Genomic DNA, 17,499 nt, shown 5'->3' on the forward strand with positions numbered 1-17,499 from the left:
CCCCCCGCCAAAAAAGAGCACCGGATCATTTGAAAAAAGGCGCAATTGCGCACCAACATTGAGAGAGAGAGAGAAGAGAGAGATAGAAAAGAGAGAAGAGAGAGATATTTGCGAGTTGCATAAGAACTGGTAAGATAGCAGGGTTTCCCACCCATAGACTTTACTTGGGCGGGCTGCCCAGGTATATTAACGGCCGCCAAAGTATAATTCGCGAGCTATTTAAGTTTAATTGTTTTAATCCGTCCGTAAGCACGACGGCATCTGCGGTCCCTAGCTCTACCCCTCGCTATCGCGTGAAGGGTCTGCTTAATGCGCTCCACACAGTAACCCTGCTGCGTGCTCACTAGCGCACCTCCCCCCCGTTCATAAAGTCAAGTACCCCTCAAAAGGTCCGGTTTATTTCATTTTAAGGATGCGCACCAAGCAACATCTCCAGGTGCTCCTTTGAGAACCAGGGCAAAAAAGTTATGTGCACCCCTGCATATATGCAATGAACTTAAAGGTGGGGTAGGTCATTTTGGAGAAACCAGCTTGAGTGCGCTATAATTTGAAAATACACAGCCGGAAGAAATCTGCTATTTCCTTACAGAGCTCCTCCTCCAACATACACGAACGTGCACATGACCAATGAGGGCACGAGATAAGTTTGTGCACAGATGGAAGGCTGACAGGCAGGTAGGCCATCCAGTTATTTTAGCCGGGCCGGCTAAAATGATTGGTTGTGCTTTTTACAGCGCTACGGCTTCCACAGATGACATTGTTTTATGTATTTATAGTCAAAGCATTTATTGCTATCGGGATGTTAAGTGCATTCCATGGAATATAACAAAAAGGGTTTCTGAAGTAAATTACATACCCCACCTTTAAGTTTTTGTTCGTTAATATTGGATTTTTTACTAAAGGGTACGTGTAATACTCAAACAGCATTTAGCTAATTATACTTTTGCTTGAGTAACATTTTCATTACCAGACTTTCACTTGTAATAGAGTATTCTTACAGTGCGGTATGAATATTTTTACTTAAGAAAAGGGCCTGATACTCCTTTGACCTCTGAGTGACAGTCTATCAATGTGTTTCTGTGCCTGCTTTGTTTAGTTTAACGGATGTATGTGCAGTATTTGCTAAAATCATTGTAAACTGTAGATTAATCATGGCATGTATCAGACAACAGAACAAAAATAAATGTGTTGTTTCAAAGTGTCTACTGTTTCATGTTTTGTAGTAGTGTGAAGCTGACCATTAAGCGGCCGACCAAGTAAGGAGGCAGAGGCAGAGAGTTCAAATATAACCCGGTGTGGGCATTTATTCCTCTTTGTGGTATAGGCTACAGGATACACAGCCTCAATATGACTGTCTCCCCTGAACACAGCCACCAGCCCCCAGGATCTCACACACACTTGCCCTTTCTCATTTCATAAAATCCCCCTCCTCGACTCCTCGGTCCTCCGGTAGTGAACCGGAAATGAATTTCAGCGCGCCATGTTGAAGGACATCTCATTTCTCTAAATTCACTTCGAGGACCGAGGATCGAGGGCTGAGGAGGCTCTCTGGAGGAGCTATAACCGAGGATACACTGATGGGTCCTCCACGGCTCCTTCGTGGATGCATTTCCGGGAACAGAGATGTTTCAAAGAATCGTGACGCACGGCCGGAATTATCTCAGCCAATGACAGCTCAGCATGCATCCCCTGGATATGATTTTATTAACTGCTTTCATCGCAACGCGATGTTTACAGTGAGAACAGCTGTGAGGTCCATGCAGAAAGCAGAGCAGTGTGTATAATATATATCACTCAGTATTACAGGCCTACTCTCTTTATTTGCTTTAGTTTAGTAGATATCTACAAACAAGGAGTCGATATTTTTCTAAAACCATTTAGTGCTTCACATAATAAAATACACAACGGCTGTTAGGCTGTTAGCTGTAGGTGCGTGTGTGTGGTACAGTGTGTAGGTGTGTGTGGTACAGTGTGTGCGTAGATGCAGCGGACAGACAGGTCTCAGTTGGTTTGGTGTCCTCTGCTTACTTTTAATACTTGTAAATAAAACTTTTGGCCCGTAATTTATTTTCCTCATTGTAGCGACCAGAGAGGGGGGGGGGGGGGGGGGATATATCCAGTCTCTGACAGTGTTACGTTATTATGAGAGTGCTCTGTTTGATTCTGAAATTGTATATATTTATATAAATATATGTGTGTGTGTATATGTCCGCATCTGTAGCCTGTTATTGTCTCATTATACCGCACTGTCAATTAATTAAAAGTAAATATATATAAGTGGTCATGAACACATCTGTCCATCAGAGTGCTGCTGTGCCTCCTGTCATCATTAATGGATGTCTCTTTAAAATGACCGCTCAGAGGAGAGGAGTTCTCATTTCTCTAACCGCCTGCTGCTTCCCCTCCTCTCTCCTCGGTTCCCCTCCTCGGCTCCTCCGCTCGCATCTCCTGTGGGCGGGACTAAGTCTCGAGGATAGGAGTCGAGGAGGGGAGTCGAGGAGGGGAGTTCGAGAAATGAGAAAGGGCCACTGACTAACAGGAAAACAGATTCTAAATACACACAGACTAATCAAACCAACAAGACACAGGTGAGTGGGGAGGAGACAACACAGGGCACCAGGTGAACACAATCACCAGTAAAAAATTGCACGCTTCTGAACTCTTAATTGTCAAATTTCAAATAACATCTGTTCTGCCATCCAAGCGTGTGGAAACCAAACCACTTAGTTCAGCTACAGCACATCTGCAGCATTATGGAAAGGTGAAAAAGCTACAAGAAATATGCCTTACACTGCTCAGGAACATGGTAGACCAGGCCAGTCAGGTAGCAGCCTCTTTATCCAGCAGTGAGAACAGCACATTACGGGGGTTGCAGCCTAAACTCATTCAGGTTGAGTTGACTGATGACTGGGTAACACGTTATGAATCAATCAATTATTCAGAATGCCACTTCTTTAATACGGGCATCCATTTAAGTGTAATGGCTTTAAGGGCTTTGCAGATGCAGCAGATTTTGAAGGAGAAGGAGACTTGAGAAGTAGGCCTACATGAATTCGCTCACAGAGTCAGATAGAGAAGGGACTCCTTCTTCTGTCCTGAACGTGGAGGATTTAAGGATTAGGCTGCAGGTTTATCAGGCTATGAATGTCCCACATCTGAAATGGATAGGATTTAATGTGTTTTTTAACTGTGAGAATTGTTATGAGATTAGGTTTTCTAGGAACTAGGAGTTACTTTTGTTTCGTTCTCTGGAAGAGGGACATTGAAAGGGTCAGTCCAAAGGAAACGGTTTTACTTAGACTTCAATATTTTTGTCTAGGATATTCCTGCCTCTATCTGAGTACAATGTAGCCGATGTGCTCAAAATCTATCACATATAGGTTATTCTGGTGTTTAATAGTCCTCCAATCAGCTGTTTTTACAGGAAATAGTTTCCACCAAAGAAATAAGTAGGCTATTTAAAGAGCAACTTCCAGGTTAAAGACACCTGTGAATAAATGAGTAGGAAAATGATGAATACACTAGATTTTCCCAAAAATATACAGAAATATACACTACAGTGACATCTGGCGTCATTTTTGTAAGACATTTTCACTTCCGCATAAAAAAACCTCGGCACGTGACCTCCCGCGTGTGACGTAACATGGGGGAAACAAGGGGGAGAGCGGCCGGTGTAATGTATTAATAAACATGGATCCCAATGCTAGTTTCGACACAGAAGACACAGAAGAAGTTGAACATGAATATTCGAATGCATATGACGGACCACAACCTTATAATTATGAGCCTGCTAGGCGTCCAAGAGACCAGGAGCAGTCAAGGATTAGAAGAAAAAACGACCATCGGAGAGAAATTGAGCTGTGGTGTGAGGAGAACCAGTGGAGAACTGGGCAGCTATCTTGGTGAGTGACCGGCGTTAGCTACAGAATGTTAGCTAACGTCACATCACAACATTGTAAAGTTAGCTATCATATATCAGGCTATAACTAAAGTAGTATTGATAATATAGTAACGTTACTGGCAGGACTGTTGATACTGATCCATAACAGAAACTAATGCGCAAGTATCAGCCGTATCTCGCGTTACCTAATGCAACACTACGGTGCTGTGTACCGGAGTGGAGACGCGAGATACGGTTGATACTTGACGATCTGGCGGAGAAAGGTTGTGGAGTCTCCGTTGATATGCCGTTGTAAATGGCTTGATGGAAAGCAGGTGTGTAGTCGGGGTGGGTGCACAGCTGATTGCAGCAGGTGAGTGGAGGTTGAGCCGGGAGCCAGGAGTGACAGCCACCACGCACGCACACACAAACAACACAGACAGGGGGAAAAAAACAAACACAAAGGAGACGGCTGGAGCAGTACAGCCACCACAGCGTTACCTATGGAACTCTATACTACGTCTTACGGTGCCGTGTACCGGAGGGGAGAGAGAGAGAGAGCAGCGAAGGGGGGGGAGAGAGAAGTGATACGGTTTCCTGATAAAGCTGTGGAAAGTATGTGCTGCAGGGAGGTGGATGCACAACGCACCCAGGAACGAACGCTAGCTCCGGTCCTTTTTACTGTGGACTCGATGTCCTGACAGGCTGGTATTTGTGCAACCTGCACAAACACAATACTGCACCATGATTACAAATGGTGAAATACAATGTAAAACTACCGAAAAATACCAGCTCACTAAAACACAACCGCTCAACTCAACGCAACTACTAACTATACCCGCGGTCAGAGAGCGGAGATGTTTACCCTTTGTTATGTAATATGACGCGTTTGACGTATGACCTTAAAAAAAAGCAGTTTTTAAGAGCAGAGCTCAAAATTGCTCCTTTCCCTCTGAATTCCTGCACTTATGTCTCGTAAAACATATAAAATCCTACATTCACTTTTTTAATTGTAATTTTCAAGCAAGTTTAAGCATAAATGTAGAAAAAAAAAAACCTGCAAGATGCTCTTTAAGAATTTTTCATTAAATTCAATTTTAAATAAATGTATCTGTTGCTGAGAGCATCATTGATTACATTCCATTCACTTCCATTGTGTTGGAGTAAAGGCAGATATTTCCAGGACATACAGCATTTCCGTGTTGTAAACTAAATATATTTTTTTGTTGACAAAAATACCAACACACAATCGTTATCATCCATGCACACTGTATCATCCAATTATGCCTCTAAATAGAATACTTACTGTTCTGCCTAAGGAGGCTTTGCAGTTGCAGCAGATATGCTCGGAGAAGGTTGTGTTGACATTGAAGAGATGCACAGAAGGTAATTACAAATAACAAAAAGCAATCAGTGCTAAAGTTCTATTATAAGGCCAAATACTTTAGCTGTTACTTTTCCCCGGACAAATATATATTCTGCATATTTGCGTACAACACCCTCACAGTCTAGCGTTCAGAGAATCACACTATCTTAACACAAATCTAGTTGTTTCAAATTAGTGATGCTTTCTTAAATTTCTGTTACGTAACTCCAAACCTATTCTTAGACAGCTGTTACCTTACGTAGCCTGGTGTCCTCCACATTTATTCCTGACAGACTACAAAGTCACTGAGCTGTAATTTGCTCTGTTGGTTCTTAGTGGTGCTTTCCCAGCCAACGTGAACAACATTAAAAGAAAAAGGCTCTGTAGCACCAAACTGCCACGGCTCACAGATGACAAATGTAGCGATTAAATCATTAGCCGCGTGAGTGGAGACATATGTCAGACTTCAGATGAATGGCATTTCTTTGAAATGGTTCAAATCCGACAACGTTAGTATAGGATTTTGCATTGATTTTGGACAATATGGACAGAGGCACATATGCACAGGCTGATTTCCTTGTGCACGGATTTATGCACACATTCATGCAAACACACATCCACTATAGGCACAAACAGATGTGCCCAGTACTATGGTCACATTAGCACTGGGACTGTGTTTGCTCCACAGAGATGTGCCCCTTGGCTACAACATATAAGTGCTTTCATCTCTATGTGACTATACATGCATGTGTACTACACACACATACACAGAAAAACATGATTAGAATGAATATTACAGAGCACTGACCTCTGCAAAAGCTGATGGTGCATTCATGTGCTCCACGGATGGTCCTGAACTGTAGAGATGATGGACCCTACAGAGAAAAGGAGCTTTAGCAAATCATTTGTATCTGTTTTGAGTTGTTATTACAGCAGCCATGAATGCAGCACTATCCCTTAATAATAAAGAAAGTGAAGCATTATTCATGTATCTGACCCCTGATTCAGATCCACTCCAAATGTTTGGACCATGCTACACCGATCCAACAGGTTTTATTCAAATTGAGCCTTTCGTTTTTAAGTAATTTACTGACAGATAAACAGGAGCCAAAACCATAACCTCGTTGGCGGACGTAACACACTCACATGAATGTCCAATACACACTAATATCCACAGGTCACACATTATCAAGCCACGTATTGCAAGTAATACCAATAGGCACAAATGCAACACTCACTTACCCTTTGTGCCCTTAGACGCTTTGATGCTGGCCTCAGTGAGCCTCCTCCTGAAAAGAGACCCATGCCGACTCAAATTGGAGTGCAAGGGTCAGTGCCAACAACTGCTGGCTTGGCAATGTTTTCCTGCCAGGTTTTTTTAAGCAGAGCTAGAGACAAAGTGTAACAGTATTTGGAATAGAAACCCGAGTTAAGAATGAACAAAGTTTGACTTTTTATTGGTTTTGCATCGCTACGGTCAACTAAGTTCTGCTTTGCTGTCGAGAGCCAGGATGTCCTTTATAGGTGTATAGAGATGTTGTTATGCACAGATGATGGCTTTTTACCAGTCTTTATGGCTTTTTATCAGCACTTTGAAACAAGCGTTGGTGTCAGAGCTATGAATATTGCTAATAATAGTTTCAACAACAAAACAACAAATTGTCTCACATGTAGTTTAAAGCCTTGAATTTGGCATTTTTCTACCTGTTCTGTCATTTTCTCACTTTGTTGTCATGTGGGCCCTCATGTTTGTGTCCTCACCTCATTAAGTGCCTCGTTTACGCTCTCTCTCTGTTGTTTGTTTCAGTATTGGACAGACATTTACCTTGCATGGAACCCGGACAACTACCCTGGGGTTCAGAACCTGCGCTTCCCTTCCAATCAGGTCTGGGTCCCAGACATCCTCCTCTACAACAGGTACGGTTGTCTCATCCTGTTATGTTTACTTTTTAACCTTATCACTTTTAATACTACCCTATTTTCCACGGAGCGGACGTAACAACAATATATTGATAATAATGGAGGTGGTCGAAATGCATGTGAATTGGAAAATTGGCGATTTGATTATATTTTTATTAATACAGTAATGATATGAAGAAAACTAAGACAGTTTTCCAAATATTCCCCATCTTATATTAATCTGTCTTAACACAAAATTGCCAATCAACATTTAAGCAAAGTGGCCTTAAGAGTGGAAGGAACAAGAAGTATTGAAAAAGCTTTGGAATACTCTTTAGTGATGAAATATTTACTGTCTATTGATTGACTGACATAACACCAGACTGACATTTAAGATTGATAGCAAGCAATTTGTGCTACTTTTGCTGAAAAATGTAGATCAAAATCAAGCCTACTGACTTAAGCTGCTTTCACTTGATACGCGATTTTTCTCTTTGCTCACCGTGAGTTTGGGCGCAGAGCCTTACGTTGAAACCAGATGGTTCGTTTCATTTCTATGGTTACCTCCCCTGCTAGCTTGTGCCGCTATATTTAGCTGTCATCTGATTGGTTACGCTTCAAAGGGTCAGAGGTAAACAAGGTCAACGAAGCCAAGGTTAACGCTTCCACCTAGTAGGGTAGCAATGCTCTCACAAACACAACGGCAAAGTCAGTGCAGCGTAACTGATCGAAAACTATAATAAACTGTTTAACCTACCAAAATAAATAAAAAAATGTGCTCTCTATCGCACACGGTCTATCCAACACAATTCTCGCCCTTATGAGACTACTTGGCTCGGAGAAGGGCAGTCATTGGCTCTATAGAACTTTTTTGTTAGAATATTTTATATGTTTAATTTGTGTTGATTAAATCAACATTTGTTCATCTGGAACTTGGTAGCTCCTCAAAATGTATTTTTCTGGTCATACAGACATGGTGATTTATTATCCCACCATACTGCATTTAAAATCGCCCAATTGGAATGGTTATTAAATAAGACATATGATAGAACGGCAGTTAAAATGATAAAACCTCATATTTGTTGGTAACTATTTCAGTGGCTACTGGCCAGCGCCAGCACATTGCCTTATCTGCCAATGCTCTTGCTGCTAAATTCTACTTTGCAATTCCTTTTTTAAATTATCTTTCTTTCCCTTTTATTCCTCTGTCACCTGGGCTCTGGATACCCGGCAACACCGTGGGTGAACATATTTCCCAGAGGAAAGTTCACTCTTGGTTACAGCTTGGTTTAAAGAGATGATTTAGCCGATTCCCTCTAGGACAGGGGTGTCAAACTCATTTTAGCTCAGGGGCCACATGGAGGAAAATCTATTCCCAAGTGGGCCGGAGCGGTAAAATCATAGCATAATAACAAAAAAATGACGACAACTTCAGATTGTTTTCTTTGTTTAAGTTTAGTGAACTTTAGTGCAATAACAGTACAAGCACATTTAGACTTGGCGTATCAACAAAAAGCCATACAACAACATTAAGTCATATACTGGGAATGAACAAAATACAAAAACTCTTCTCAAATAACTAATTTGTCATTTTAACATATTAATCCTGTACTAACTCACCAAATGATTGAGACAAATTGAGGTAGAAACTTTTCAAGAGGGTTGAGTTACTTACTTCCTGCCTTGTAGGCTACATTACTTATTGATAAATAAAAGCTGTGCAATGCATGAACAATTTCAACAAACCTAACTTATGAACTGAAGTTACTGTCATTATTACAGTAAATCACACACTGTTCACTTTCTTTCAATCTGCACAGAAGACAATCATTTTTTAGATAACTATATCAGGGTGCAGTGTCTTATGCAGCATTTTAAGTTGGGTTACCCACTGTTGTTTTTGCTCCTGAAACCTGGCATCTTTTAGCTTTCACAAGTGCATCAATATCAGGGGTCAAAGCCTGAGTGGCAGCCAATTTCAGGATGTCATTTAAGTGCTTGTGCGTGAGCCTTGAGCGCAGCTTTGTTTTATTGATGCTCATTACAGAGAAAACTTGCTCACAAATATACGTGGTTCCAAACATGCACAACACTTTTGCAGCAAGGGCTGTCAAGTTGGGGTAACCTGGCAAAAGATACTGATAAAATGTGTCTAAGCCAGCTGCAGCAAATTTCCCCTTCAAATCTGAGTCACACTGCAAGTCTATTATTTCAAGTTGAATGTTGACGGGCAGATCAGAGGCATTCGCGGTGAATGGCGAGCAGAAAACTTTGAAGTCTTTCTCCAGTTCACCAAAAATCTGAAAGCGTTGCTCAAACTCCCGCAATAGTCCTATTAGTTTATCTTTGAACCGCTTCATGTCTGCGACATGTTAGGTATCGCACACATTTTTCAGACAAGGAAAGTGCGCTGCATCACCTCCCGCGAGCTGCGTCTCCCACAATGACAGCTTCAACTTGAACGCACATACGCTGTCATAATACTGCGTTACAACTTTGTTGCGCCCCTGCAGCATTGTGTTCAAGTTATTCAAGTGCTCTGTAACATCCACCATGAACGTAAGATCCTGCATCCATTCTTTGGACTTAAATTCTAACACTGGTCTGCCTTTTTGTTTCATGAATTGTTCAATTTCCTCTCGTAAATCAAAGAAACGCCTCAGCACAATGCCTCGGCTTAACCATCTTACCTCGGTGTGGTAAGGCAGGCCGTAGTTGTGGTCTTTATCTCTGAGAAGGTTGTCAAACTGACGGTGATTCAAGCCTCTTGATCGGATGAAATTAACAGTTTGGACGACCACCTTCATGACGTTATCCATCTTTAATGACTTGCAACACAATGCCTCCTGGTGCAAAATACAGTGAAAAGTCCAAAAATCACGTCCTCCATTTGCAGTCTGCACTTTTTCCCTGAATTTCGTCACAACACCTGCTTTTTTCCCGATCATTGAAGGCGCACCGTCTGTAGCCACGCTGACAGCGCGTGACCAGTCCACTCCGACTCTGTCCAGGGCACCCTCGAGTGTGTTGAAAATATCAGCCGCTGTCGTGGTATCCGTCATCGGCACCAACTCCACAAACTCCTCGGTTACGGTCAAAGTATCATCAACTCCGCGGATGAATATGGCCAGTTGCGCAACATCTGTAATGTCCGTGCTTTCATCAATTGCAACTGAAAACGCAATAAACGACTTAACTTTGCGCTTCAATTGGCTGTCCAAATCCTCCGAAAGATCAGAAATCCTGTGTGCAACTGTGTTTCTTGTCAGGCTGATATTTTCAAAAGCTTGACGCTTTTCGGGGCACACAATCTCTGCAGCTGTCAGCATGCATGTCTTCACAAATTCACCCTCGCTAAATGGTTTTGAAGCCACTGCAATTTCATTAGCAATAAGGTAGCTGGCTTTCACTGCAGCATCGCCGATTTCTCGGCTATGAGTAAACACAGACTGCTGTTTTTTCAGACCCGCCAGCAATTCCTTCACCTTTTCGCTTCTCTGTTTTCCTTTCAAGTTATCATATTTGTCGGCATGTTGAGTCTCATAGTGGCGACGAAGGTTATATTCTTTCAGCACTGAAACGTGCTGCGAACAAACCAAACACACGGGTTTCCCATTCACTTCCGTGAATAAATAGGAGGATGACCATTTTTCTTGGAAAACTCTGCACTCTGTGTCCACTTTTCTCTTTTTTGATAGCGACATTTTGGGGAGTGAGGAAGCCAAGCACGATAGACTGTAAACACAGGATTACTTCCTCAGCCCCGTTATACATAGTTTGCTCGCTTCACATAATTGCTATTGCGACACCCAGTGGACACATTTAGAACAGCAGTTTCTTTCATTGAAAAATTGCAGCTCTTTTTATTTTTTATACTTTCCAAAATCATCTCGCGGGCCGGATTAAACTTGTTCACGGGCCTGATCCGGCCCGCGGGCCGTACGTTTGACACCCCTGCTCTAGGAGGACAGAAACCAAAACTCCCATGGAGCTTTGCATCTGTTGCCTGCCAAGGCCAGTGGGAACACGTCATCTGGAAACACTGTAAAGTGGCTGGATATTTCAACAGATCTCTGTAATATACTTCATATGTAAGCAATGTTGAAGTCATTTCTTTTGGTCCTTTATGTTCATGTTATCATTGTATCATGTTTGATGAAGATGGTTCACCTTCATATCAAACTCTAGAGGTTTGATTAGAAACATTCATCTGGCTGAGCTCATATCTTTTCATGTCATTGTCAAAGAATAGGACTTTGATGGGGAGAAAGAGAAATAATGTCTCCAGAACAGCGCTTTGGTTTCTTTGATTCAGAGGTCAGCCTGATTGAACATCTTTTCTTTCAACCCGCTCAGCCATTGTGGCTTCCTGCTGTTTGGAGGGAGATGAGTCTACTGTGCCTGTTAAAATAAATTAGGTTGCTAGGGTGATTCTGTGATGGATACCCACCATGCCGTCTGAACTTGTTCAGTTTCAGTTGAGCGGCTTGATCTTTTTCCAGTGTATTTTGTCATGTAGGCACCGATTTTGTCCACAAAAAAAAGTAGCTTTTTTTGGCACTTATTACAGGCATGGTAAACAAGACTTGTTTGCCCTCTTGCTAAGCAGCTGTGACATACTTAAAAAAAACAGCAATACATATATAATGTGCGTCATGTGATACATCCATTGGGAATGATGCTGAAACACAATAATGAGTTCTGTTATTTTAGCTGAAAAAACGATCATGAAACACTATGACCATAAGGATAAGGATGAGAAAGATAAAAGACACAATATATGAGAAAATATTCGTACCTTTCCCAGAAGCTCCATCTTTGTATCTTCTTTTGTCACATGTAGGTTCCACCTTTTGTTTTTGTGCCTGTAACATCATAATAATCAGGTTATTGCAACAGCAAGCATTCTGTACAGTTTTACACCAATCCTTGAAAAATACCTGCCTGACTAAACATACATCTTAGTAATATGCAAAGGAACTTTACTCCAGGAAATACTATGAGTAATAAAAGTAGTGTTTGCCTGGGAGTAAAACTGCTTTTTTCATAGTCCTGCTTATTGTTAGTGGCACCAGGGGAGAAAAGTTGGGTAATTGCTGACCATTATTAAACTGTCAAGCTCCAAAATAAGGTATTTAACAGGAGAGTAAAATGTTTTTATTGCCTGAATGCTTTCCCGCCTCCTTGAAATAACCCTTAAACGCAGTCAAAGAATCACACTTGTAATGGAAAGACTTCGCCATACATGGCAGAGTTGATTACTTGGCTACAGTGTCTAACAGGGATGATACAGAACATTAAGAAAGGGGGGGGTTCAGTGATTGCTAACGACAAAAACAATACAGTCCTGACACAGACCCAGATTCAACCTGACATTCCGTGTGTGCGCAGTGTAAATCGTGAGTATGATCATTTATTTCTATTTTTGTGAGGCAAAGAAGCAAGCAAGAAAGGAGAATTCAACCATGAGATATGATGAACGTTTGATGATCCCAATCTGGAAATGAGGTCTTGGCAGTAGCAAGACTTCTTCAGGGACAAAGGCAAAAAGCATAACATTTTTTATATATATTTATATATATAAATATAGAAAACATTTAGGCGTGGGAGTATTTTTAACAAATGCCAGAAAAAAACCCTTTAAGGTTTACCACATGAGGACACACATTGAACACTATGGAACCAGTCCTGATTGTTCATTCATCTCTATCTCTCCTTTACACAGCCTACCAAACATGGCATGAAGGTAGTGTGAATGTCACTCTTTCACTTTTGAAAGTTAGCGAACTTATCTTGCCTTCCTCTGAGAAGTGAGCCAATTCGTCTCACCTTCAAGAGAGGCTTTTCAGGACAATTTGAATGACTTTTTCCTTTTTTCGGATCTTCTTGGAGTCTCTGGATGGTGTTCCGAAGAGGATGATGCCTTGGGACTTCATAACAGACACATTGTGTGATCTGAAGGTAGTTAGTAGAACAACATCCAAGGCCAAAGATCAGTGACTTTGATGTTATTTATTTTGCAAAGAATTTGCAAAATAATGAATTTTCGTGATGCAGGAGAGTTTGTTTCGTCAGTGTAAAGAAGGGAAGTTGTTTGGACATTAAGTGCTGTAATGCCGGCTAAAGAGAGGTTCTGAAAGTTAGACAGCTGCCCGTGTCAGCACCATAAAGAAACGTCAATCCACATAAATAATATAGGAACCATGTGTCTCGTCCCACACAGGATTTTTGAATATTTCACCATGCACTGTCACTTCAGTTGTTTTTTATTTAAATAATTCAAGCCATGCCGCTGTCGGGCTTCTTTCTATATACTGTACTGTATGTAGAGAGGGTTTAAACGTATGAATCTAGACAACGCAGTGTAGCCCCACCTTAGACGCATATTTGATGGTGATGTTTAACTCATCCTGTACTAGTGTCACAAAGAGAATACATGTGAATGTGGTTGTTGCCATTGCATGGAGAGAATTGTGAAAATGGAATCTTCATTTGCATGTGTTTTGGCACTTTTGTGTTTTTATATATGCGTCGCTTTTCCATCTGCATTGCATTTCTCCTAAAGGAAATGTTTTGGGCTGTACTGTATCAGCGCGTATGCATCTGCTGGCCAACGTAAGCAACCTTACAGCAATCAATCAATTTTGAAGATCTTAGGTTTGGCAAGTGATTACAATTCGTACGGTCCTTTGTTGTTTCTCTAAACGGATTTCAGCTGAAGCTACTTGCAACATCTATTGCTTGAGAAGTAAATGGCAGGCCATTACTTGTCTTCTTTTTATTCAACGGCTCACATCAAGGAGAAAAGGTTCATTTGAAGAATCCCATTGCTTTACACCTGAATCAATGTATGCATGTTTTGCTAAAGTTTCAATCTTCTCATTTTTAAAAGGTTACCCAAACGTTTTTAAAATGCTAATGCCTCTCAATCTATGGTCAATCAATAGGTAGAAGTTTTTAAAAACCATTACAATGATAAATGCTAATTTGGCACATTAGCTCATTTATTCTAGGCAGTTAACAAAAGTGATTAGTGCTGCTCCAAAGGTTTCTCACAGCCTCCGCTAAGTGAAAAGAGTGATAAGATCTGGATTATTGATGTATAGGCCATACATCTGCATTGCTTCATCCTGTTATATGCCTCCTGGGCTCAATTTTGCTACAATTCATGATCCACTGTCCTACAAAAACCTTTAGGAAGAGATTAGGCATAAGCCTCACTTTCTTGCAGTGCGTTCAATCTCTTACTGGAAGTTTTAGAAATGTAATAATGGACAATAATGTTGAAAACATTTCATTAAACCAGATATGAATGAATGGATAAATGATTTGATGGAAACCTTTATCTTTTTCCTTACTTCTACAAAGGTTATGTTTTTAGTCCTGTATCATTTTTCAATTAGTCTGTTTGCTTTTATATTGTGATCCAGTAGTTTGTGAAGCTGTACTTAGGCCAAATGGACAGATTAAATGTGGACCCGTTGATGATGCTTTAGGAAATGTTAGGGATCGACAAAGTTCTGTCCTGGAAGGAGGAGGTGGGAGACAACCCCCCCTGTCCGCACTGTGCACCTCTTTTTCTCACGGAGAGATACCGCAGTTCCTTTTTCTTCCTGCAGTGGTCAGACAGTCTATCCACCACGCCTCCTGGGAGACCAACAAAGACAATCACTGATGTGCGATAACACTATCAAAACCTGTATATATAACATACATTCAGATGATCCGAGGGGAATTTCTTGATTTTTGTTTTTAACTTGTGATGTGTGTCTTTGTAAAGCGCTTTGATCTGCATGTGATGTATGACAAGTGCTATATAAATAAAGCTTTATTACTCATCCACTCAAAGGAATACCGATTCTGATTCAACCTCCAGAGCGGGAACAATCGATGTATTTAGGAATCCATTCAATAGTTCTATTCTGACGACAAATGTTAACCTTTTTTAAATGCAAAGAGATTTAATCCTTTGCATTTGTAATTATAGTGTATTAACACTTATTATCAGAATTACAGTAGAATCTTTCATTCTTACTATCATATAATATTTGGATGAATTTTGTTCTTGTGGGAAATGACTGATAATGATTGCTTTTGGGTGTGTATAATCCCTGTGTGTTTGAAGGACGTCTCGATGGCGGACAGCGATGTTTGTTTAAGATGATCAGTCAAATTACAATTGTCTGGAACTACACTAATCCCCTGTGTCTACCTGTCTCTGTCACCAACATTCTCACGTCTGTTTATCGTCTGTTTTCTCTTTACCTTTGTGATTAACTCCCAATCGTAGTTTAAACCTCTGGTCCTTTTATCCCTTCTTTGTGGCTTCATCTAGCGAATCCTTCCGATTGTCTTCGTTTTGAGTGCTTTTGAGGCAATTTAAAGACTGTTTTATCCTCTCTTCTCTCCCTGTAGTGCTGATGAGAGGTTTGATGCTACCTTCCATACAAATGTGTTGGTGAATTATTCAGGATCCTGCCAGTACATCCCACCAGGTGAGACATTTAAGATTTTCCTAATGTTATATTTGACTAATTATCAACTTTAATCCCATTCAATCGTTAATTTAAACCGCTCCTATTGTTTTGGTGTTTTATGGGTTTCATCTAGTGTTAAAACTGGGCAGAATTCCAAGGAAAAGTAAAAGATTTTAAGACACAAAGTTTTCATATAACTGCAGCTTGTTAACTACTATTTAAAGTGTTTTTATTGTAGGATCTGCCATTGTATACTATTGAAATCAAAGTTATATGTGACATTTACATCTAACAGTGTAACATTTCTAACCAGATTTAGCCATAGCATTGTGGGATGTATGCTTTTTATTTATTATTTTATTTTAAATTATGTATTTTGGGTAATCAGTTGACATTCAATTACATTGGGGTGTTTTTAAACACTAATAAAAGACTAATAGAGGGGCTTTTATAGTAATTGAATGTATTCCTCTGTGATGGATTAGAAACACTTTTGCCTGAGGGCTGTTGGCATGACAACATCCTTCAGCTAGCTTTCCTTCAGACCAGAGGCTTGAGAAACTGAAGTATGAACTACTTTGCCAAAAGGTAATTGTCCCCAACACTTAACTCCAGGCATCCTGAAGAGTACATGCTACATCGATGTGCGGTGGTTCCCCTTTGATGTGCAGAAGTGTGACCTCAAGTTTGGCTCCTGGACCCACAACGGCTGGCTGCTGGACCTCCAGATGATAGAAGCGGACATCTCCAGCTACATACCCAACGGGGAATGGGATCTAGTGGGTATGAAGAAAAACAGACATTAAGACACATTTTTGGGGTTTAACAACAGTATGCCACATGAAATGAATTATTAGCAAAAACCTCCCTTTAGCTCCTGGCTGGTATAACAAGAAATGTACTTACAAAGCTTTTTTCAAGTCTTTCTGATAGGATACATTTTGGACAAATGTATCATTACTGAAAAGAGCTTTCAGCACGCTGCTTCTTACATTAAGCAGTGATGCATTTGATATGGATAAATGGGAAACTGAGTAAAAAAATAAATGTATAAGAAGTTCACGGTGACACGAGCGACACGAGCGACACAGAGGAGGTGTGGGCTGATATGACATTTCACTGACAGCACTCCCAATATATTTTTTAGACATGTTTGAGCAGAAAATTCCTTCTGGGAATCTGAAAGGCTCTGACACGGACAGACAAAGACTTTCAAAACATTAGCTAGGCCCCTTCATGTCATGTTCCTGGAAGTTAGAAAACCAGTCAGTATGATACAGCTCTGACAGCAGGGTTTCAGAGCTGTAGACTTTCTTGTAAAGTGCCTGTCTATCAGTTCTGGTTAAAAATGTGCTACACTGCAGATAGCCAGGAACATTTTGCTGCCGTTTAGTGCTGACTAGAGATGTCCCGATCCGATCACGTGATCGGGGATCGGAGCCGATCACGTGATTTTCAAAAAATTGGAATCGGGAGAAAAAAATCGGGGATCGGGATTTTAATTTTTTTTTTTTTATATAAAATACTTTTTTAAAATTTTGTATTCAATGTTACAAAACAAAAATGACCATGTTCAAGTCTTAAAGTCATCCTGAGGCCTTAGTTTTGCGTTCAAATTACACAACATCATGTATGTGTTGCTTCTTTGGGGCTTGTTTTCATAGACCTGGTTGCTTATTTCTCTCAAATCTGGCAACAGAGTGGGAAGGGCGCAATGTCTAATTGTAGCAGTAAGCTAACAAGTACTGATAAGCTTTATTTTGTTTTGATCCAATGCTGCACAACTGAACTGATCCAATGCTGCTGTGAAAAAAATAAGCTATATCCATGTTGGATAGAATATCCAATTTAAATAAAAAAATAACCTTAAGGGACAA

General features: G+C 40.7%; 1 protein-coding gene across 1 annotated transcript in view; it reads left to right on the forward strand.

Moving 5' to 3' along the window:
- Positions 1 to 17,499, forward strand: part of LOC307027889 (neuronal acetylcholine receptor subunit alpha-7-like) — a 75,138-nt gene that overhangs the window by 29,796 nt on the left and 27,843 nt on the right. Inside the window, exons 4-6 of the mRNA XM_079662578.1 lie at positions 7,054 to 7,163; positions 15,561 to 15,640; positions 16,238 to 16,405. Coding sequence (XP_079518704.1) covers positions 7,054 to 7,163; positions 15,561 to 15,640; positions 16,238 to 16,405 — 358 coding nt within the window. The remainder of the gene's footprint in view (positions 1 to 7,053; positions 7,164 to 15,560; positions 15,641 to 16,237; positions 16,406 to 17,499) is intronic.

Source organism: Notothenia rossii (genome assembly GCF_949606895.1).
Source record: "Notothenia rossii genome assembly, chromosome: 1".
Classification (NCBI taxonomy): Eukaryota; Metazoa; Chordata; class Actinopteri; order Perciformes; family Nototheniidae; genus Notothenia; species Notothenia rossii.